This window comes from Crotalus tigris, unplaced genomic scaffold (genome assembly GCF_016545835.1).
Source record: "Crotalus tigris isolate CLP2741 ecotype Arizona unplaced genomic scaffold, ASM1654583v1 scf7180000024338.4412243, whole genome shotgun sequence".
Classification (NCBI taxonomy): domain Eukaryota; kingdom Metazoa; phylum Chordata; class Lepidosauria; order Squamata; family Viperidae; genus Crotalus; species Crotalus tigris.
The window spans coordinates 2,863,452-2,888,528 of record NW_024100508.1 but is presented as its reverse complement, the minus strand read 5'-3'; the positions used below and the strand labels follow the sequence as shown (position 1 = coordinate 2,888,528).

Below are 25,077 nucleotides of genomic sequence, written 5' to 3'. Positions count from 1 at the left end.
CTCAACATCTTCATCAATGATTTGGACTAGGGGATAGATGGGGAACTCCATCAAATTTGCGGGTGACACCAAGCTGGCCGGAATAGCCAACACTCCAAAATACAGGAGGACCTGGACAGACTTGAACACTGGGCGCTATCTAACAAAATGAAATTCAATGGTGAAAAAAGTAAGGTTCTACATTTAGGCAAGAAAAACCAAAACTACAGGTATAGTATAGGGTTATCTTGCTCAATAGTAATAACTGTGAGAGGGATCTCGGAGTCCTAGTGGACAATCACTTAAATATGAGCCAGCAGTGTGCTGCAGCTGTCAAAAAAGCCAACACAATACTAGGCTGCATTAACAGAGGGATAAAATCAAGATCACGTGTATTAATACCACTTTACAGTGCCTTGGTAAGGCCACACTTGGAAAACTGCATCCAGTTTTGGTCACCACGATGTAAAAAAGATGTTGAGAATCTAGAAAGAGTACAGAGAAGCGCAACAAAGATGATTAGAGGTCTGGAGGCTAAAACATATAAGGAACTGGAATTGGGTATGTCTAATTTAATGAAGAGAAGGATGAAGGGGGACATGATAGCAGTGTTCCAATATCTCAGGGACTGTCCCAAAGAAGAGGGAGTCAAGCTGTTCTCCAAAGTGCCTGAAGGCAGGACAAGAAGCAACAGATGGAAACTAATCAAGGAGAGAAGCAGCCTAGAACTAAGGAGAACTTTATATAGAATAATTAGAATTAGAATAATTAACCAATGGAACAACCTGCCTCCAGAAGCCGTGAATGCTCCAACAATGTAGGTTTTTAAGAAGAGACCGGATAGCCATTTGTCCAAAATGATGTAGGGTTTCCTGCCTGAGCAGGGGGTTGGAAACGATGACCACCAAGGTCCTTTCTAACATTATTATTATTGTTGTTGTTGTTGATGATGATGATGATGATGATGATATGTTCTGTTTCCAAGTAAAAGGCATTGAGATGAAGCAGGAGTAACAAAAATCATCTCCCTTTATTCAATTCACCAACAGAACAGCAAACAATATGGTGTGGAGTCCTTTTATAGTCCCCTAGCAGGGACAGTGTCAGCTAATCATTGCAAGGCTTTTCTCCCGCCTTGCGCATGCACACAAGGCTAGTGACAGCCTGTCAGGTTCCGGGCAACCATGTGATCTGCCCAGGGCTCTCTGCAGCTTCCTAAGCCTGCTGAATCATTTCATCTTTAATTATCAAACATAGAAACTCCCAATTCTGCCTTCTCTGGATTCTGCCATAAGAGGGAGAAAAGGGGGAGAGCAAAGGGGCTTTATGGCCCTCACTTCCTTCAGCACACTTCAAAGGACTGAATGTGTGTTTATTGTGGCCTCTAAGCGTTAACATATCAAAGAAGAGTAATTGCCTTTCATGTAGTTATCTGAAGTCTCCATCCAGACGGAAGAAGAAAGGGGATGGAATTGTGATACTTGAAACTATCACTGGAAGGGGGGTTGATTGGGTGGGACTACTGGGGAACCCCTTAAAACCTTGAATGGGAGAGCTTGAACCCCAAGTCCTGTCTAGCATGCCTGCAACCATTTTCTCTTAATAAAGGATTCCTGTTGGAAGAATTATTCCAAGAGTTCTGTCTTCTTAAGATGCAAAGTGGGGTGGGTCCTTACATTAGACAGGACTTGCAAAATTAATCCACCTGGAAGGAAGACCCTTGCCGGGGGATTTTGCAAAAATTTACCATGTCAGACAATGGAGCAAGAGAGGGGGAAAACTCCCTGGAAAGAGAGCCGCTGACCCAGTTGGAACCTTGCCAGATGTTGGGATCCGAGAGGCCAGATTCCTCAGGAGAAGAAGTGGTGGAGACACAGGACCACAAGCCTCGCTGGTCGATGGGCGTTGGAAAGAAAAGTGAGTGGGGAAAGGAATCAAGAAAGGTGACCCTGAGACGGGGGACCAAGCAACCAGAATGGAAGCAGGAGATGGAGAAATCCCTGCACGCAAGTGAAGAGGGAGGAAGCTGGGCACCGTACTCAGACTGGATCCTAGAGAAAGCTATTGACCTGATGAAGAGAACTCTCAGCTCCCTAGGAGAGGAGAATACTGAACCCTACGGCTGCCCCAGTTCCTGGAGCCGCAAAGGGAGAGACACCGAGGGGGACGTGGAACCTGCAACCCCAGGGACATCTACTGATCCAGGAGCTCCCACCCCCTACCGGACCACAGATGGCAATCTGGACGGAAGGCACTACCACCCACAACAGAGGCACCGATCCATTCCAAGACGTCCACCGTTGGAAGTGAAATTCAAAGGGGAGCCAACACGCTTGGGATTTTTCCTAACCCAAGTCCTCAGCTACATGGAGGAATATGGGCAGGATATTCCCAGCGACAAAGCCCGCATCCGGATCGTGCAATCTGCCCTGGATGGACCAGCTGCGGATTGGGTAGTGAACTTGCATGACTCCAATGCCCCAGAACTCAGTAACTTCAACCGTTTCATGTCCTCTTTGAGAAGACGATTTGAAGACCCCCTGGCTGATCGCAAAGCCCGTGAAAGAATAACAACGATGAGGCAGGGCAAACGCCCAGTGGCTGAGTATACACAAGAATTCCGGGCCATTGCCAGCAAACTGAATTGGCCAGAAGACATCCTCCTTGGCCATTTCAAAGACGGACTAAACTATGATCTATATGATGCTTGCCTGCCCCGAGGGGACCCACATCGACTTGAGGAATGGTACGTCTTGGCAGAGGAAGCAGAGATCGACATATTGAAGAGGCACCGCCGAGGAAAACAATGGAGCCGCCCCCCGCCTGAGCTGACACACCAACCGGTGAAATCATCGGATACAGCCAAGAAGCAAATGAGATGTTTCAAGTGCGGAAGAGAAGGGCATCGAGCTGTAGAATGCCGCTCAAAGGCCCCCCAGCACAACCCAGACAGATCCCCAATCAACAAACCCGGAAAGTATTCAGCTAAGCCAAAAGAAACGGCCATGAGAATGATGGAAATTGCAGAAACCCCCACCTCTGCTCACCAAGGGGAAAGGACTCCAGCCTACACCACAGGGCCGGTGGATGCCTCAGATGACAGCTCGGAGGGCGAACCCCTGGTAAGTGGATGCATCACACCCATCTTCAAAACAGTGACTATATTAATCCCCCCCATGCCCGAAGCTGTGAAGGTGAAAGCCTTAATAGACTCTGGCTGTACCCGCTGCCTCATTAGCCCAACACTAGTGGGGAATCTGGGCATCCCATCCAGGAGACTGGAACAACCAATCTCATTTGGCCAGCTAGATGGATCCATAGCAGGGGGGGTGCCAGCTACCCTAGCCACTTTGCCAATACATCTCTCCCTGGGCAACCATGAAGAGGACTTAACGTTTGTGGTGACCCCAGGTATGGAATGCCCAATGATTCTAGGGATGGAATGGTTGAAAAAATGGAACCCCTGGGTAAATTGGAGGACGACAGAAATCAAATTCCCGAAGGGGGACCCTATGGACTTAAAACCCCAAGGGAGGCTACCAGAATCAAGAATAGAAAAAGCATCCATAGGAGAGGAAAAAAGATTAACAGAAATACCAGAGGAATATAGGGACCTTGCTGAAGTCTTCAGTGAGGAGAGGGTGAATGAGCTCCCCCCCCACCGACCCACAGACTGTACCATTGAATTCAAGCCTGGGGCAAAACTCCCGAAGCCCAGATTATACTCCATGAGCCCAAAGGAGAAGGAGGAAATGGAAAGATTTATAAAAAAAAACCTGGAGAGAGGTTTCATTGAGCCAGCCAAGCCTAAAGTGGCTGCCCCGGTCCTTTTTAGAGAGAAGAAGGATGGCTCTTTACGTTTATGCGTGGATTATAGGGCCCTGAATACAATCAGTGAAAGCAACCTATACCCGCTGCCCCTCATGAAAGACATGCTGTCACACCTATCGAAAGGGAAAATTTTTTCTAAACTAGACTTAAGGGAAGCTTACTATCGAGTGAGAATCAAGGAAGGGGACGAATGGAAGACTGCATTTAACTGCCCCATGGGGTGCTATCAATTCAAAGTCTTGCCATTTGGATTACAAGGGGGCCCTGCAGTCTTTATGCAATTAATCAATGACGTTCTAAGGGAGCACCTGTTTAAGGGGGTCCTTGTTTACTTGGACGACATTCTTATCTTTACCGAAACAAAAGAAGAACACGTCAAACTTGTCAGAGCGGTTTTAAAGAAGCTGCGAGCCGCTCACCTATATGCCAAACTCTCAAAATGCGAATTCCACCAGGAAAGGATAGACTACCTAGGCTATCGCATATCCCCACAGGGCATTGAAATGGACCCAGAGAAGGTCAGAGCAGTATTAGAATGGGCACCACCCCGCACAAGAAAGCAACTACAAAGTTTCCTGGGCTTTGCAAATTTTTACCGCCAATTCATCCCCTCATTTGCACAGATAGCCTTGCCCCTCACTAACTTACTAAAAACGAAGGGAACATCCTCAGTAAAACCTAGCCAGCCACTAAAATGGACAATGGAGTGCCAAGCAGCGTTTGAGAGACTAAAGAGACTTTTTTCTGCCGAACCAGTACTAAGGCACCCAGACATGGACAAACCCTTCATAATACAGGCAGATGCAAGTGATGTGGCAGTGGGGGCTGTGCTATTACAAGAAAATGATGATGCAGTATTGCAACCCTGTGCATATACATCTAAGAAACTCACGGAAACAGAACAGCGCTGGCCCGTATGGGAGAAGGAGGCTTATGGGATACGTTGGGCATTACTCACGTGGCGACAGTTCCTGGAAGGCAACAAAATCCCCTTCCAGGTATGGACTGATCACAAAAATTTAGAAGCCCTGAAAACTTCCAGGAAACTCAATCCCAAACAAGCCCGCTGGTCCCAGCATTTTCACCAATTCCAATTTAAGCTCAAACATTTACCAGGAAGAAAGAACTTCCTGGCAGATGCACTATCTCGCATGCCCCAATATAACAGCACACGAACCACAGACTCTAGACCAATAATGGCAGAGTCACAACTGGCAGCGCCAGTAACCACAAGAACCCAAGCCAAAATAAAACCACAACTGGACAGCCAAACTGGGATTGAATTCAGAAAAAGTTTGGAAACAGATGATTGGTTCCAGAAAAACAAACATGTGTGCACAATGAGAGACGGATTGCCTTGGGTAGGGGAAAAGTTATATATACCAACAACTCAAAGACTAACTTTCATGCAACTTTGCCATGACACAAAATCAGCAGGGCATTTTGGATTTGTAAAAACTTTACACTTAATTAAACGGCAATTTTGGTGGCCATCAATAAAAAAGGACATAGAAAGTTATGTTGCCAGCTGCCCAACCTGTGCATCAGCAAAGAGGTTGCAAGGGAAATCGCCAGGGCTGTTACAACCAGTGGCAAGTCCCTCAGCCCCCTGGAGGGAAATAGCCATGGATTTTATAGTGGAATTGCCTGAAAGCAATGGGAATACTGTTATCTGGACAGTCACGGACCTATTTTCCAAACAGGTGCACTTTATCCCTTGCCAAAAAATTCCCACTGCAAAGGCCTTAGCAAAACTTTTCATCCAGCACATTTACAGATTGCACGGGGCACCCCAACGCATCATCTCTGATAGGGGAGTGCAATTTACGTCTGCATTTTGGAAGGAATTTTTATCCCTCTTAGGGACCACTCAGGGATTGACATCTAGCCACCACCCTCAAGGAGATGGACAAGCGGAACGCTGCCAGTCGGTACTTGAGCAATATTTGAGATGTTTTTTAAATTTCCAACAGAGTGATTGGACGGACTTACTTCCTTTTGCAGAAGTTGCCTACAATAATGCAGTCCACTCCAGCACAGGCTACACTCCTTTTCAAATAGCCAACGGCCAAAGTTTCAACCCTATGCCAGAGTTAACCCCAAAAGAACCAACGATCCCTTCACTGAAAGAATGGATGGAAAACCTACAAAACACCTGGCCAATAGTCAGAAAATCACTAGATGAAGCTAGGCGGGCATACAAAGCACAAGCCGATAAAAAAAGGGTTGAGCCTACACCATTCATTATAGGAGAAATGGTGTACTTATCTACAAAATACCTAAAGTCCCTACAGCCCTGTAAAAAACTTGGACCAAAATATATAGGACCTTTTCCAATTAAAAGGATCATAAATCCAGTAACAGTAGAATTAGAATTACCCAAAAACCTCAGGCAAATACACCCAATTTTTCATTGCAGCTTGCTGAAAAGAGAGCATCAGTCACCTCTACGGCCAAAAATCCCCCCCCCACCACCTCCAATCATGGTGGAGGGGGAACAACACTTCGAAATAAAAGAGATCCTTGACTCTAGGAGATATCGTGGAACAACTCAGTACCTAGTTGCCTGGAAACACCTCCCTGCCTCACAAAATGAGTGGGTCCATAAACGTCACGTCAGAGCCCCGAAGCTATTGAAGAAGTTTCACACAGAGTATCCTAACAAGCCTAACTAAATTTTTTACTTGTGTTTTCTTTCAGGTGGATCTCTCTTATTGTTAAGAGGGGCCGGATGTCAGAATCCAATTATATTTCATCTTTAATTATCAAACATAGAAACTCCCAATTCTGCCTTCTCTGGATTCTGCCATAAGAGGGAGAAAAGGGGGAGAGCAAAGGGGCTTTATGGCCCTCACTTCCTTCAGCACACTTCAAAGGACTGAATGTGTGTTTATTGTGGCCTCTAAGCGTTAACATATCAAAGAAGAGTAATTGCCTTTCATGTAGTTATCTGAAGTCTCCATCCAGACGGAAGAAGAAAGGGGATGGAATTGTGATACTTGAAACTATCACTGGAAGGGGGGTTGATTGGGTGGGACTACTGGGGAACCCCTTAAAACCTTGAATGGGAGAGCTTGAACCCCAAGTCCTGTCTAGCATGCCTGCAACCATTTTCTCTTAATAAAGGATTCCTGTTGGAAGAATTATTCCAAGAGTTCTGTCTTCTTAAGATGCAAAGTGGGGTGGGTCCTTACAGTTGTTGTTGTTGTTGTTATTGTTGTTGTTATTATTATTATTATTATTATTATTATTATTATTATTATTATTATTATTATTATTACAATGCTACCAACTTTCTAAGATGTGGCACTTCTGGATGGGACTCTGCCAGCCTTCCAGATTGTTGGCCACCCAGCTGCTTAATTTGGTCAAATAAAGTGCTGCTTAATCAAGAATTCTCCACTTGGGTTATCTAATTACATTAATATGGTATCTCCAGTTTAAGTAAGAAACTGGGACCTTACAACATCATGCACGTATTTCATTTGTATGGTGCCAAACAAAAAGGGTTTTTTCCCCCAGACTTTTCTATCTCTACCCATCCCCAAAACTGAGGTGCAAATTACCAGGAGGACGCAACCTGCAACCCACACATATCGGGGTAGGGGTGCCCTGAGAACTGGCCCTTACTGCACTCTTGGGTAATTCCAGGTAATTCCCTCTGAGGACAGAAGCAAAGCCTGGAGCAGCCAGGCTCCTGTCCCGGGCTGGCTGGGAATGAGCTCCCGGCTTCTCATCGCAATGAGGCTGATGAAGCAGCAGCTTCCTCACAGTGACTTTCACCTGCAGAACAGGCCACCAAGATGCTGGAATCAGTGATGGGGAGGCTAGAGCAGCACCGGAAGAACGGGCGCAAGGATGCTGTAGTCTGCCCCTCTTTTCCTGTTGGGTCCCAACCCCAAAAGCGTTGCTGCTTCTAGAGCAGAGGTGGGGAACTATGGCTCCCCTTATGACTTGTGGAGTTCAACTCCCAGAATTCCTGAGCCAGTCCGATACCATAGCTGGATACCCTCCCCCCACTTGTACAGACTTCAATTTCCCAAATTCTCCAGAATTACCATCCTGACTGGAAAATTCTAGGAGATGAAGTCCAGGCATCTGGAAAGGAAGATATTAAAAGGTTAAGGCTAATTTTAAACAAATCAAATTCAAACAAATTATAGCTATGGAAAGCATAAATCCAGTGCTGTGCATAGCCAGCTTTCCTGATCTCCTTTTTTCAAAACTAGATCCTAGAATAGAAAATGTGGTGTTTTCAAACCAGTCTCACAAGCCTGAAAATTGTTGGACTTAAGTTAGTATCACTTGCCCCCGCTATTCACAATACAGAAACAGTCGTTTTGCCACACCACCCACACAACTGAGCGTGTGGTTGCCTTTATATGGTCTAACAGCCCTGGCTTTTTTAGGTTTAAAAATATTTCCAGTTAAAAGAAAAAAAATATTTTTTCCTTCGGTTCTAAAGCTGAAGTGAATTCTACACCAACTTCTCACATAGACTGAATTAATCACATATTAGGGTTTTTTGCTTTCTAGAAGGGTCTGATATTGTTGAGATACATATCCAGTCTTGTTATCAGTGTTGTTTCATGCTTAAGGCTCAGTGGTGGGATTCAGTTGGTTCGCACAACTTTGGCAGAACCGGTAGCTAATTTTTTGTTACCAAGGCCCAGAATGGACTTCCAGAAGCGGCATCCACATAGAGAACTGGTTGTTCACCTATATGAATCTCACCACTTTTCAGCCTGCATGATATAGAACCAAGTTACATAAGGATATGAAAGATTCTGGAACAAAAGGAAATTATGTAGTCTAACTGTTGGTTTCTTGCTTTTTGTAATCAGCTTTTTCACCAGAGAAATTTCATGCAAGCTTGGGAAACGTGTACATAGACGGGATATACTGAAGGAGGAAATAAGGGAGTGTACAGGAATGATTGATGTCTTTTTTATGATGTAATGGCTCTGTTGTCTGATTTTCATTGGCTAACAAAGTGTATAAAGCAATGCTATCAACTTTCTAAGATGTGACACTTCTGGACATAACTCTGCCAGCGTTCCAGATTGTTGGCCACCCAGCTGCTTAATTTGATCAAATAAAGTGCTGCTTGATCAAGAAGTCTCCGCTTGGGTTATCTGATTAGACTGATACGGTATCTCAATTTTAAGTAAGGGATTGGGATCTTACAGGTGAGAAACTGGCTTTTTTTCCACATTTGTCCTTCTGCCTCGGAGTGGAAGAGAACAAAGTGATTAATCAAATATTTCGAACTGTGCATTCTTTCCAAAATTGTTCCCCATTTCTAAATTCCAGGCAAACAGCTTTCCTCGCAGAGTTGAAGCTATGGTTCTGATCAGACTGCTAGTAAACCTTCTGATACTGCAGCTTTCTTATGGTAAGAGCCTGGACAATGGAGCCAAGGGTGAATGGAGCTTTAGATGTCTTTTTCAGTTTAAACCTCCAGTTACAGGAGTCAACTTGCATGTAATTATTAACTGTTGATGTACAAGCAGGTCACAAGTAGAGAGTGAGAGAAGAAGGCCCAATTGGTGCAAATGGGGAAGACTATTGCTGCATTTGTAATGATAGTATGAATTGATACATTTATTCATATCAGCAAAACTAGCCAGTTAAAAATATATAATCCCAAATATGGTCAGCTTCCTTCGTGTTTCTATTTATTTGGCAACTGACTTCAACAGAGGAAGATAACTTATTAATTAATATAAGATGCATTGAGAAAAAAATTGGGGAGTGGTTTTCAGTGTTAAGGGGGTCTTTAAAAAATGGTGTATGAGATGGCCATTGATTTTTGTCCAAAGTGGTAAAATAAATCTGTTGGATTTAACCTAGCTCCCATTCTGTTAAATTTGCTGCATTATACAGCATGCAATATCTGGGTTATTGTGTCTGAAACAAATATCAAAACCAGTATGCAGGGATTTTACTGCCATCAATGTTGGCTCAAACTGTTTTTAGTGAACAAAATACTAATGTTATCAACTTCCCATAGATTAAATTCCATTTTCATCAATCTCTTCCCCACTTTCACTCCTTCTGCCCCCTATTCTCCACATCATGAGGCCATATATTTTGTTTAGCAATTTAGTACACCATGATCAGACTCTGGACCAAATGCTTCTAAATGTCCTTCCTTTTTAGAACTTCATCTGAACTATTCTTCTTACTTCAACTAATTAGCGTAATCTGACTGGCAGTGATACCATTAAGTTACTGAGTAGTCTTCTATATTTTTAAAAATAATAATAGCGTCCATATATATCATTTTTTCTTATCAGCTTCTGTTATTTTCATAAAAGTTATCTTATATTATAATATTATATTATATTATTTTCATAAATCTTGGTTAAGCTCAATTTCTCCATAATATTCAACAATTCTTATCAATCATAATTTTCTCAATAATTAACATCTAAATATTCAAATTTTCCACTTAAATATATCACCCCAGTATTTTCATATTTCATATATTATAGAAATACTATGCTACTTATGTATCATAACATCTACATATGACATCTTTTCTAATCAATTTATATTTCACTTCTATTGATAAAAATTGATTGAATCACTATATATCCTTTTTTCAAAGTTCTTATTAAGCCCAATTTCCCTCAGTATTTCAATCATTCCTGAATCCTAAATCTTTTCAAACTTAATTTGTCTTTAAAGTTCAAACTTTTCTTTCACTTTCATCATCCCAATATTTTTAATTTTGTATCTTATCAAAAAATACTATATTACTTATATCTCTTATCCCATTTATTCTAAAGCCCCTTTATTTATTTATTTAGCCATATTCAAACAAGTGTTTGCTCGTATAATATTCCATCTGGTAAGGCGAGTCAAGTCTCTTGAGCCCATCTCTAATCTTCTTCCTTTGCCAAATTGTTTTCCATAATAATATTTTTGACTTGTCAAACAGTTCTTGTATTTTTGTAGTTGTTGTTAGGCGTAAAGGATACATAATACGCAAGATGTATGCTTTTTGTCTCTCAAACAGTGATTCTTCTAACAGTGTCCATTTTGTTCAGCCTTCTTTCTTCTCAGGTTTATTTTGATGCTCTAATGCATAAGGTATCTTTTCCATATTTATTTATTCCATATTTCCACATTGTGAGTTTTTTCTTATTTGTATTAAGTTATAATTTCTGTGCTGGAACTGTATGTTAGAATGTTTGGCATTTAAAGGATTAAGCACTGTCTCCTTAAGAGATGGCTTATGGGTAATGTAGTTTTAGCTGTTCAGTGAATCCTATGTTAACAAGTCAGTGGGAGGGGCTACCAAGTTCATCAGAGGATATCCTGGCTATGTGCCAGCTTGTAAAAGAAGCCTTTGTGAAGAAAGACACAAGGTGATATATCCCATAAGAGCCATGGGGTGAGTTCACCATCAGTCATTCACCCAAAAGAATGGAGAAGGTCATGATATGTTCACAGAAGAACTTTTCTTGACTGTAAGTTATTGTTTGAGATTCCTGTTGAATAAATGATCCAATATTATTCCATTCTTTGGCATTTATCTGATTGAGAAGAACAAGATTAAAGCAGAAATCTTGTTTGGACCAACACAATTCCCTTCATTTGTGACTTTGCCAATTAAGTCATTTTTTTCTAGTTCACATACTGTTATCTGATTTGTTTGTTCATTCTTTACCATCATTCTTTGAATGTGTTTTGATTGTAAATTTAAGTTAGAAGTGTATTCATTTATGTTGCCAAAGTTATGTTTAATCTCCTCATGGTTTATTGTGATTTGTATCTGTTGTAGCATTGCATAAATTTCTTCTTAGACTTAGAAAGTATTTGTCTTGTCTTGAAATGTTGCTTCTAGAAGTCTTTGATCTTTCTGGCTATATCCTTCAAGAGACTAGAAGTCTCAAAATTTTTGTTGCTTAAGTGAAAAATCTGTTTAGTGAGTTTTATCCCATTTTACGACATTTCTTACTACAGCGGCTAAGTCAATCACTACTTTTGTTAAGTTAGTAACACTGTTGTTAAATGAATCTGGCTTCTTCATTGACTTCGCTTGTCAGAAGTGATCACACAACCCAGGGACACTGCAACTGTCATAAATATGAGTCACATGTTAAGCATCTGAATTTTTTTCACGTCACCGTGGGAATGCTGTAATGGTCATGTGAAAAACTGAATAGCATCAGCCATTCTGATGGCTGAGAACTAAGGCATCTGGTTTTATGAGAAGCTGTGGCATATTTTGTTTCACTTCTCCGCTGCTCATTAACTCCTCAGGGCCATTGTAAATATGAATGGTCACTAAAGTAATTGTTGTAAGTCAAGAACTACCTGTATAAATAACTAGTTCCTCACTGTGCAGGGAGACTGAGTGGAAAGTATTAAAGATCTGTCTCCAGCTTTCCTTGTACAAGCTTTCGGATTATGGCTTTTGTCTTGCAGCTTGAAGATGTATGGAGTTCAATTCCCAGAATTCCCCATGCTGGCCAGGGACTTGTGGGAATTGAAATCCATACATCTTCAAGTTGCCAAGGTTGAGAAACACTGGTTTAATTGGTTGAAAGTACAATCAGCTCATTGATATTGTGGTTTATAAGATGCTCTAAGGAGCTTCTATAGTTCCAACAACAAGACCCTGCTTTAAATAACTAGGATCCTGGAGTGAGAATTCAGGGGGTGATAAAAGTGTCTGTTTCACTTCCCTATTGAATAAGTCAACTCTCCTGTTTGGAAATCTTTCTAAGCCAAATCTTATCAGCACTAACAAAGCAAAGCCTGCTTCACTAAAGTGTTAAGACCCTGGTCATATCTTATTTCAGAGCACGGTGAGCTAGCTGCGTAATATTTAATGAATTTTTGCTTTCATAAACCATATTTGAAAGAATGGGGAATAAATTTTCCTATGTTGTTATGTTAAACAAGAAGATCTCAAACTGAGTTATCTTAAGATAAGATAGGATAACCTTTATTGTCACTTTTCTGTGAGCACACTGTCACACATTAAAAACGAAATTCTGATGCCCTTTCTCAAAAGTGTATGTTTGTGTGGGGAGAGAGAGAGAGAGAGAGAGAGAGAGAGAGAGAGAGAGAGAGAGAGATTAATCATTTAAGATTCACAGGTAGTTTACCTACATCGGCATAGGCATATGTATGATTTGCAAATAATCCATTTTATTCTACTGGTTTGATGCTGTGTGCCCACAGTCATCTATTAACCTCCAAAATTAGTGTACTGATAGAAACACTACCAATAAAAGTGATTCTGTTCTACTCCACAGGCAACCACTGAACGTTTTTGGTTTCTTTGCAGCACAAAAGTCTTCTGAACTGGTCGTTGGAGGTGATGAATGTAACATAAATGAACATCGTTCCCTTGTAGCCATCTTTAACTCTACCGGGTTTTTCTGCAGTGGGACTTTGATCAACCAGGAATGGGTGGTCACTGCTGCACACTGCGACAGGTGAGGGCATTACAGAATGTGGAAGGGGTGAAGGAGATCGTGTTTAGATATCCAGTTTTTTATAACGTTTCTGCTAGTTTTTAGTGACTTCTCTGTGCATTTTGAATGTGTGTTATGCTGTTATTCTTATTGCTCCTCACAATCATGTCTTGAGCAATATATTTATGGTTGAATTTCCATCTTCTTCACCATAATATTCATCTTTCTTTTTTTCTGGGATATAATAACAACAAGAATAACAAAATCTGGAACATTACCTGAATACCATCAGCTTTGACAAAATCACCACAGTCAATTGCAAAAGGCAGCCTTACTTGGAACATCCTGTGACAATCCCTTTAATACCATGGAACCACAAAATTTACCTACCCCAGGTCCTTGGGAAGGACTTGATAGGTGGATAAAAATGCCAAATCCAGTCTAAATATCTGACTGACTCCACAACTAACCAGATGATAATAACATATGCTGTCTGACTCTGGGGTTGCCATAAGAAAATATTTTTTTAAAAAAATCAGTAAAACATAAAACCTAAAAAGATGATGAAGTGAGAGGCTTCTCTCTCCCTTATCAAAGGCCTGGGTGAGGCACTACATCTTAATACCTCTTCTAAAACAAGGGCAGAGTGGGCACCATCCAGATTTTGTGTTTGTCTTTATCTATCCCACCATCCTTTGAGAAAGGCTGGGTTGAGAGAGGATGTGCACAATACAAAGTCATAACATTAGTACTGTAACCACATGGGTTCTATCTTTAACACAGTCATCTATAATTTATAAGTGCAACATTCACACAATACACATCCAAGTCAAGAAAGAGATGTATTCATACTATATGCTGAGCTTTCTGAGTGCTAAAAACAACACAGGTGAATTCAAGCTTCAAGATTTTACATAAACAATGGAAATAGCTTATTCAATCACTTTGAGTAAATTTCTTGAGTGAACCCAGATCTCTAGGACATTGACTGTAACTCTTCCAGGATTCTGGCAGGTTCCCCCCCCCCCAAACACAATTGGAGAAGGTAGGTTAGGGCCCTTTCTTGTTTGGTGCTAACGATCCTGCTTGAGGGCCAAAATGAGGTCAAGGACCATCCCAAGTAATATAGAATTTACTTTAAGTTGTTGTTGTTAACTTGTTGTTGTTTTTCTTGCAGTACAAATTTCAAAATGAAGCTTGGTGTGCATAGCAAAAAGGTACCAAATGAGGATGAGCAGACAAGAAACCCAAAGGAGAAGTTCTTTTGTCCCAATAAGAAAAAAGATGATGTACTGGACAAGGACATCATGTTGATCAAGCTGGACAGTCCTGTTAGCAACAGTGAACACATCGCGCCTCTCAGCTTGCCTTCCAGCGCTCCCAGTGTGGGCTCAGTTTGCCGTATTATCGGATGGGGATCAATCACACCTATTGAAAGTAGGGATCTCTCTCTATAATCTCAGACACAGCTTTTGATGTAACATCAACTAGGTCCAGGGTCCCACTACGTCACCCATGAATATTGGCATGTGGATGGATAATGCGATTCCCTAAGATTCCATTTATTCATCAGTTCCATGACCACAGGGTCCTTGGAATAAAAAAAAAAATAAGTAAGGAACTGGCATGCTGTATAGCTAAAAAAAAACCCTATAGGGTCAGGTTTATTTATAGCAGTGCTGTTGGGAATCAGAAAAGTCTCATTAGCATGGCAGTCTTGCATGACTTCATTACCTTTAATAATGGGGTGTTTTGTGAATGGCCATGGCGGGTGTTTTGTGAATAGTCATGGCCATTTTATAAATGGAGAAGTCTCCCACGGATGATGTTTTCAGAGTATATTTACCACTTGCTCTCAAAATATCAAATATGAACTCAAAAACATGGTCTATCCTTGGATGGATATAAAATCTCTGTGGGTGGTTGCAGAGGACTTCCTCCTTTTAGGTCCTGGTGGTGCAGTGGTTATAATTATACTATTAATAATAGAAATCATCATCATCGTCATCATCTAGTCCAACCCCTGCTCAGGCAGGAAACCCTATACCATTTCAGACAAACGGCTGTCCAGCCTCTTCTTAAAAACTTCCAGGGATGGAGCATTCACCACTTCTGGAGGCAGGTTGTTCCACTGGTTAATTGTTCTAACTGTCAGAAAGTTTCTCCTTAGTTCCAGGTTGCTTCTCTCCTTGATTAGTTTCCATCCGTTGCTTCTTGTCCTGCCTTCAGGTGCTTTGGAGAATAGCTTGACTCCCTCTTCTTTGTGGTAGCCCCTGAGATATTGGAACACTGCTATCATGTCCCTCCACGTCCTTCTCTTCGTTAAATTAGACATACCCAATTTCAGCAACTGTTCCTTATATGTTTTAGCCTCCAGTCCCCTAATCATCTTTGTTGCTCTTCTCTGTACTCTTTCTAGAGTCTCAACATCTTTTTTACATCGTGGTGACCAAAACTGGATGCAGTATTCCAAGCGTGGCCTTTCCAAAGCATTGTAAAGTAGTATTAATACTTCACGTGATCTTGATTCTATCCCTCTGTTAATGCAGCCTAGCACTGTGTTGGCTTTTTTGGCAGCTGCAGCACACTGCTGGCTCATATTTAAGTGATTGTCCACTAGGACTCCGAGCAGGCAATCTCTGCTCCCAGCCTGGAATTCGAGCCTGGCGGGGCTCAAGGTTGACTCAGCCTTCCATCCTTTTGAGGTTGATAAAAGGAGGACTCAGATTGTTAGGGGCAATATGCAGATATTGTAAATCACCCAGAGAGTGCAGCATATAGGCCTAAGTGCTATTGTTATTGCTACTAAGGCCATGGAAGTGTTACATGCACTCTCAGCTTGCTTTATGGTCATCCACACATTCAAGCCTGCCAGGATAGGTAGATCTTGTAAGCCCACCTTGTTTTGTACCTAGGTTTCTACCAAATAGGTGTAGTTAGAGCAGACAAGTCACACAGCCTTTGTCAAGAGCTGGGAAATAATTAAGGACTCACACAAATAATTTTCAACTAACCACTGAGGCACCACAGGTTTTTTGGAATACATGGAGACCCAGTGAATTTAAAGTAACAGCAAAACTTTACTGCTTGCAATGTAAATTTGCTTTCTCATGAGCACAAATGCACCCATCCATGTTTAGACACATCTTTCTCAATTAGGCTGACAGGCAAAAACTAGAGGGACAGAAACTCCTAAGTTGTGGATCCAAAGACGACTCAGGGAGTGGGTGAGCTTTAGGACCCCTTTTTATCCTCAAAAGTTCTTGATTTGTTGATCAGCTGGGATTGGGGTTTATTCCATATTCTCAAGCCCAGGTTTGTCTGATTCAGATGAAATTTTTCCTTTGTTTCCTAAGACTTATTTCCACCTCATCTGTCCTCCCCAAGGGATCTTTTAGACAAGATTCCTGGCTTTTTATTCTTGTACACAATACAAACTTATGGATCTCCTTCGTCTTCAGATATAGACGTTTCAGTATGCTGGCTGAGGAATTTTGGGAGTGGAAGTTCACAAGTCTTAAAGTTGCCAAGTTTGGAGACCCCCATTCTAGGTCATCTCCAGGGGATGCGAGATCACTTCTGAGAAGCCTTCAGATGCCCATCAGCTGATTTAAGACCTATTAATATCTTGACAAAAAACATTTTTGCAAACATTTAAGTAAATCTGTTTTTCCCAGGAGTCCCTTTGAACGGCTTTGAAAGACAATACTTCCTATTCCCAGGCAATGAGATCAGCTCCACTGGTTGGAGACAATGGAAATTATAGCTCTATGCATCTAGGTAGTAAATTGTGAAAAGTAGAATTTTGCCTATTTTTTATTTTTTTTCAGAGACTTTGCCTGATGTCCCTTATTGTGCTAACATTAACCTACTCGATGATGCGGTGTGTCAACCACCTTATCCAGAATTGCCGGCGACAAGCAGAACATTGTGTGCAGGTATCGTGCAAGGAGGCAAAGATACATGTGGGGTAAGATGATCCATTTTAAAGCAGGTTCCTAAAGAAATGATGCTAATTTTCAAAGCTATGACAAAGATCTAGCCTTAAAGGCATCTTTTAGAAACATACAAAGTTACGGCTTTTTCTAATTCAAGTGCCTTCTAGGTGTCTAGATTTCCAGACTTCCCAATACTGGTGATTCTGGTGGGGGAAACTCAAGGAGTTAAATTCTTCTACAAGGATCCTGGATTGGGGAACATCGAAGTGAAACATTGGGGGCTAAATGTAAATGGGCGGTGGGAGGGAATTATTTGCTCCACTTCCTATTCATAGATACGGTAGTAATGTTTCATTTTTCTCAACAGGGTGACTCTGGGGGACCCCTCATCTGTAATGGACAATTCCATGGCATTGTATTTTATGGGGCGCATCCTTGTGGCCAAGCTCTTAAGCCTGGTGTCTACACCAAGGTCTTTGATTATAATGACTGGATTCAGAGCATTATTGCAGGAAATACAGCTGCAACTTGCCCCCCGTGAAAACTGTAAATGTAACATATTAGTACATCTCTTCTATATCCCTAACCATAATCAAATGCATTGGAATATATTCCCAGGCAGTAAGCTTTTTTTAGACTCAAATAGGACTGCCTTTGGAGTAAGAAATGCTCAAAATAGTGCTGTAGGGATCATGTCCCATTTAATTTCAGTATAAAACAATCTCAGTAAAATGGAGACCAGTTTTAGGATGAGGTGCAAATTTTTCTGATTCAAAAATGGACCATTCCAAATATTTTAAGCTCTGAATATCTTTCCATTTCTGTCCACTTCTGGGACAGTGGGGTCCTTGATGCTCTCTGAGCTTCTCTTCTTGCAGACGTTTCATTACCCAGCTAGGTAACATCATCAGTGCTAGAATATTCTCTTCTATTGTTAGTTCTGTGGCATTTACAATACGCTCATATGGAGTCACCCCACAAACATATCCATATACCCAGGTCCCACTGTTGCCTAAAAAGGATCCCAGATTAAGCCCCACTTCCCAATCACTAAATAGAATCTTTTGAGAATATGTTTTCATGTAAATTCTCAAGTAACCACAGCAATAAAATTGTATAAATCATTGCTTGTTTTCTGATCCTTTGGTTTTCCAAAGAAATGGCCTGTTAAATGGCAGCATTTGACCAACTGGGCTTAAAAGCTGAAGAAGGTCTGACCTGACTTCCGGTTTTGCGTTCTTGAAACTGAGTGAGAAATTTGATCTTCTCTTTTCTATTCTATATTTAATTTCCTGGAAAAGATCCCCAAGAAGCAAAATACCTCCGAAAGGGAAGGAGGGGGATTTCCTCCCCACCCTTATACTAACGAAAGTGGCGAATTAATCTTTTTATGGAGGATCAAAATATATGGAAGTGAAACAAATATAAAACCTGAAATTTAAAACTCAAATCTGAATAAATCTAAAATTGTTGAATGGTTAGACTCTCATTCTGTAGATTATTGTCCATTTTGAAAATTGAAAAACAAATAGATGCTGACACCTAGTGGTGGATGAAGACTATGACAGCTATGATTTTAATATAAGACTTGGCAAAGCCTGGGAAAAACTAATCTGTGTTTGTGACCTTCAAAGTTGTGACAAAAAAGAGGCAATAATCTGGGCTGTAGACAAAGAGAATTATAAATTTCAGGGAAAAAATCTTTTTTGAACTATTTGGATTACAAATATCTATTTAATTGGGACTCTAAAGCTGTTTGCAGAGTAAAGAAAAGAAGAGAAAAACTCAAATTCTTGGCCATCATGGATCAGAGACATGTAGAAAGAATATATCAGGAAAACATAAATACTCTACAGAAGGAGATACATAGTATACTGCAACTAATTCAAACAATGATTTTAAACCACAAAGAAATCCAGAATAACTTTGAAAATATAAATCAATCTATTTCTAAGTTAACTCTACAACAAAAATAATTCCCAGAAAACAACAACAGAAAAGGAGCAGATAAAACAGATAAATGGATACAAAATTGAAAATAGAGACTTAAAGATAGAACTTAACAAAAAAAAAGAAACATGATTTAATCCTAGTAGAAAAAAATCACAAGAATTGGAAAAAACAACTTATCCCTTAAGACTGCAAAATAAATCGGAGGGGAAGAAAACAGATTGGATAAAATGGACTGTAGAAATGTCAGGAACATCAGAGAGAAAGGAAATGATAAGAGAAGAGAAAGAAAAAGATTTTCAACAAACATGGAAAGGCAGAAGCCCCGTACAAAGACACTTCATCTGGTTTACTTTTTATGTCTACACAAACATTTAAGAACATACGGAAAAACCTTTTGACTCAGCAAAATACATTGATTAAGAAAGATACCGCGCAAAGGAAAAAGACCAAAGTGGAAATCAAGAAAATAGATGATGGGACCTACCAGAGAGAATATTTAAAAAGAAACATTTGTTTGAATACGGTTAAAGAAACAGAAAAGATTTGGAATATATATGTCATTCTAAGACGGATGAATCCCCTAAATAATATAGTTTGGTTTTCCCCCCTTTTTTATTCTATTTGTTGATATGAATAATATAAAAAAGTTGAAATGGCTTAGATAAAGGAAATGTTTTAGATATTTAAATATGATTGAATTTCAGAAAATTATAATGGATAAAAATGTTTTGAATAAGAGTTAAAGGACTAAATGACTAAATGTAAAATGGAATATTTAAAGATTAAACATATTTTTAATTATGGTTAAAAAGAATAAGAAATCTTGGAAACCAATATATATTAGCAAGATGTTCGTCCTTAAAGGAGGATAACTATATGGTATTAGTCCAACAAATAAAGAAAGATTTGGAAAAGTGGGGGAGGCTACATTTATCGCTTTTAGGTAGGATCGCAACTATCAAAATGAATATCCTATCCAAATTACTATACTTATTTCTGACAATTCCAATATCATTAGATAAGAATTTTTTTTGAGAACTTAATAAAATTATTACAAAATATGTTTGGTTAGGAAAGAAGGCGAGGATAAAATTATTGTCTCTCTCCAAGACAACAGAAGTAGAGGTGGCTTTGGACTTCCAGCGTGGGAAATCTGTTACAAAGCAGCAACTCTGGTCTGGATAAGAGATTGGGTTAACTTAAAGAAAAGAAGAATCTTAACACTGGAAGGGTACAATTTACAGAAGGGGTGGCATGGCTTCATGTGGGATAAAGGAAATAGGATACACTTATATTTCTATAGACATAAAATAAGAGATGCACTGTTACGAACCTGGGAGGATATAAGGAAAAAACACTATAGGAAAATTCCTTGCTGGCTATCTACCATGGAGGCAATGATCCACCCTAACACATTGGATATAAACAAAATGCCCAGATATTCTGAAATTTTAGAAGAACAGGGGAAGCTCAAAAACAGTCAGTTATTAAAAGAACAGGGAATAACTTGATTGGTGGCCAAATTTACAATTGCAATCTAGATATAAGAAAAATATGGAAGAGTATGGAATTGACATGGAATTAAAACAATTAGACAAACTATTGATAGGCCCTGAAGGAAAATTAATATCCAAAATATATAATTATTTATTAGAATTTGATAGAGTAGAGGCGATAGTGAAAGAACCGATGATTGCATGGGCAAAAAACATAGGGCACAATATAGAATTAGAAGATTGGGAAAGAATGTGGAATAAAAATTACAAAATAACAAAATCTGCTGCATATAAGGAAAATCAATATAAAATGCTATACCGTTGGCACCTAGCCCCTGCAAGATTGGCCAAAATGTGTCCAAACCAAAGCCCAAAATGTTGGAAATGTAACTATCATCAAGGTACCTTCTTTCATGCTTGGTGGCTGTGCCCTGAAGTGAAAAAATATTGGACCAAGATACATGCTAATGGCCTTAATTCCCCTCAAAAGAGAAAGAAAATATTTTACTACTTAAAGCAACATAACAATATTATTTGTTTGCAGGAAACACATATTATTTCTAAGGACCAAAAATATCTAGTTAATGCTCGATTGGGATCCCATTTTGTATCTTCTGCTCCTGGGAAAAAAGGGGGAGTAGTTATTTATGTTAAGCAAAATTTATCAAACTGTTTAGTAGAATCTGATTCTCAAGGGAGATATGTTATGATTGAAGTGGGTTTGTATGGCAAGAAAGTACTTATAGTGGGATTGTATGCACCAAATCAACAACAGGAACAATTTTATAGATTGTTACATCAAAAACTAACTTGTTTGGATTATAGATCTGTTATATTAATGGGAGACTGGATGGTGTTTTGGACAAAGAGACAAAAAAGGACCCTCTATTTCTTTTAAACAGGCTAAATTACCTAAAGCTTTTTTTGATTTGAAAGAGGATTGGGAACTGCGAGATTATTGGCGTGAACATAATTTGGAGGAGACTTTACCTTCTTTTCGGACAGACATCAATCTTTCTCAAGAATTGATTTTTTCTTGATTACAACGGATTTATATTTTAGGGTAAAGAATGTCAAGATCTTTCCTAGGACACTGATGGATCATAGTCCAGTTTGGATGGAATTGGTTAATGAAAAAGAGGAGAGGAGATCTTGGAGGATGAATGAAAATTTATTTAGACAAGAAAAGAATGTTCAAAATTAAAGGAGCACTTAAAGGATTATTTTGCTTTAAATATGTATAAGGGAACTTCAATGTCAATGGTTTGGGATGCAGGTAAAGCCTACATGCACGGGATTTTGATACAAATGAATAAGGTTTATGGACAGAAGCAGGTGCAGAAACGTAAGGAGTTGGAAGATGAGATTAAATTAAAAGAAAAAGCTCTGATTTTAAATTCCACAGATGAGAAGATTAAGGAATCTATAAAATTGCTTAAATCACAATTTAATATGTTGATGGATGGATGATCAAACTGCAACTAACTTATTGTATATGAAACAAAATACATTTTGTAATGCCAATAAACCAGGGAGATGGTTGGCTTATCAATTGAGAAAGAAGCAGAGACAGAGAATTATAGATAAAATAAATTATAATGGTAAATTGGTATATCAGGAGTTGATTAAGAAATCTTTTTTAGACTATTATCAAAAATTATATATGAGTGCTAAAGTACAGGTTTCAGATATAGATAATTATTTAAAAGATGCTAACTCCCCTAAATTAACAGAAGATCAGAAACAAGAAATTAATGGTTTGATTACTAGTGAGGAAATTGAGATAGTAATTAAAGAATTAAAATTACGTAAAGCATACAAAAAGATTTGGAAAATTGGGAAAAGCTGCAATTATCTCTTTTGGGGAGAATTGCAGCGATTAAAATGAATGTTCTGCCAAAGTTTCTTTTTTTATTTCAAATGATACCCATTTTAAAGAATGAGGTTAATTTAAATGAATGGCAGAAAGGTATCAATAGATTTATCTGGGCAGGGAAAAAACCAAGAGTAAAACTTAAAATTATACAAGACATTCGTGAGAGAGGTGGACTCAAGTACAGAATTTGAAATTGTATTATGACGCTGCGGTTTTAATATTAATAAGTGATTGGGTTAATTTAACAAATGTAGAAGTACTCCTCTTGGAGGGTTGGGATTTACTTTTTGGATGGCATGCCTATTTAATTTTTAATAAAAAAGTTGATAGGGTTTTTAAATCTCATATTATAAGGACTTCTCTACTTCGGGTTTGGAAGAAATATTATAGAAGTGATTTTAAAATTCCATTATGGGCTATACCATGGCATGCGATAGAAGGGATAAGGAGAGGAGTCAAGATGGATAGTGTTTCTTATGCATAATTACTTAGATGGGATGGTAAAAATTGGCAATTAAAATCTTTGGAAGATTTAACACAAGAAAACATTATTTATTCATGGTTTCAGTATAGACAAATAGTGGAGAGGTGGAAGATAGATTGTAATGTGGGTTTGCTTAGAGAAGATGAGAATTTGTTAAAGCAAATAAAAGATCAAAGACGAACTCACATTAAAAGAATTTATGGGGTGCTAGTAGAATTGGATTCAGAAGCAGAATTAGTTAAAGAATGTATGGTTAAATGGGCACAAAATTTTGAGGAACCGGTCCCATTAGATACTTGGGAGATTATTTGGGTGAGGAATGTCAAATTTACACAAGCCCAAAATTTAAGGGAAAATTTTTATAAAATGTTTTATAGATGGCACCTTGATCCACAAAAAATGTCTCGTATGTATCCTGACTTGCAGCCTAAATGTTGGAGATGTGGGTGTTTGGATGCTACTTATTACCACATTTGGTGGTCATGTAAAAATATAAAAGCTTTTTGGATTAAGATATGGTGGAATATTCAAAGAATTTTTAGAAGAAGGATAAAATTTACCCCACAATTGTTTTTGTTAGGTATTGTTTCTAATTGTGATAGTAGAGACTATATTAATGTTAAATTTAATTACAGCAGCCAGGTTGTTAGTAGGGCAATGTTAGAAGAAGGAATCTTTGCCTACGTTGCAAGAATGGTTTCTTAAAGTTTCTTATTTGGCGGAAATGGCAAAGATTTCGGCTTTCTTGAAAGATCAATCACAAGAGAAGTACCTCCTGGTATGGAAAAGATAGATAGATTTCATACAATATAAGTTGGATATAAAAAAATATTATTTAGTTTTTGAATAATTCATATTTAAAGTTTAAGATATTTTATAGATATTTTTTTAATTTTTTATTTTCCTTTTTTATTTTATCTTTTCTTTTTCTGTTTTTTTTTTCTTTCTTCTTGTTTTCTTTATATATTGTTGTTAACTATTTTATAATTTGTTTAATCAATGTATTTAGATTTGCTTATGGTTTATATGTGTTTTAAGATTTTTTAAAATTTTAATTAAGCCTGTATTCAGCTCTGGGAAGGTCGGGGGAGGGTAGGGGAGGGTTGGGAGGGTTCGGGGAAGGGAACTTTTTTGTAAAACTTAAAAAATTTTCAATAAAAAAAAAATCAACTTTGATTGTTTTACAAATGTAAACCCAGACAACACAGTTTACCAATTATTAAGTGATTTATGTTTTTAAAAAAATCAATGATGTATTAAAAAAAAAAAAGGTCTTACCTGGTGGAAAGAATACTACTAGAGTGGGAAATTAGAAAAACAAATTTCTTAAGGAGGGCAATGAAGGTCACAATTGTTTAGGTTCATATAGGCCAGGAAGCCATCGCCAAACCAATGCAGGGGTCGGCAACCATAAACACTCAGAGCCATTTGGACCCATTTCCCACAGAAAACACTGGGGGAGCTACAAACTCCTTTTGACATCTAAAATGTCACTGTATATATCGTTTTTTACCTTTATGCTATGTATAAAAAAACTATAGCGTTGCATTTATGAAATCAACGAACTGCTACAAAGAAAAAAATATATTTCTGCATGCAACAAAAACACTTTAAACTCCAAAAAAAAAAAAAAAAAAAAAAATGCTGGGTCGAAGATTACTTTCAAATAAAATACTCAATGTCTATTTCAGTCCTCCTCATATTTATGAAATAAAAAACTGGTGCAAATTATAAAAACTACAAATAGAAAAATAGAAAAGAAAAAAATTGTGGGGAAAAAAAGGACAGGAGAAAGAGGAGGAAAAAACCCTTTCTCCTTCATCCCAACAGATAAAAACAATTTTAGTAGCTTATCCACCATCTTTAAATACAGCATCATTATCCTCATACCTCATCTCTTAATTAAAAAAAAAAATCAAAATATTTCATTAAACGTTCTTTACTAAAAGTCTAATAAGGACAACCACATATATTCATATTCTCTCCCTCCCCTCCCCTCCCTCTTTCCCCCTCCCTCCCTGCCAAATGAATAGCCCCCACCGCTCCCCGTTAGCTCCTTCCTCATGCTCCTAATTGCGCCCTT

At 38.9% G+C, this 25,077-nt stretch overlaps 2 protein-coding genes across 4 annotated transcripts in view; one reads left to right on the top strand and one right to left on the bottom strand.

Moving 5' to 3' along the window:
- The window catches only part of LOC120300115 (snake venom serine protease catroxase-2), an 85,355-nt gene extending 67,044 nt beyond the window's left edge, over positions 1-18,311 (top strand). Inside the window, exons 1-6 of one of the 3 annotated variants that reach the window (XM_039325704.1) lie at positions 8,837-8,999; positions 9,124-9,205; positions 13,118-13,268; positions 14,425-14,684; positions 17,078-17,217; positions 17,553-18,311. In XM_039325704.1, coding sequence (XP_039181638.1) covers positions 9,154-9,205; positions 13,118-13,268; positions 14,425-14,684; positions 17,078-17,217; positions 17,553-17,726 — 777 coding nt within the window. In that variant the 5' untranslated portion in view covers positions 8,837-8,999; positions 9,124-9,153 and the 3' untranslated portion in view covers positions 17,727-18,311. Of the gene's footprint in view, positions 1-8,836; positions 9,000-9,123; positions 9,206-13,117; positions 13,269-14,424; positions 14,685-17,077; positions 17,218-17,552 lie in introns of those variants that run through there. The other 2 variants (XM_039325703.1, XM_039325705.1) reach the window with 2 other exon arrangements.
- LOC120300117 overlaps positions 1-25,077 on the bottom strand; it is a 33,900-nt gene that overhangs the window by 1,341 nt on the left and 7,482 nt on the right. The gene's annotated exons all lie outside the window — the stretch shown is intronic.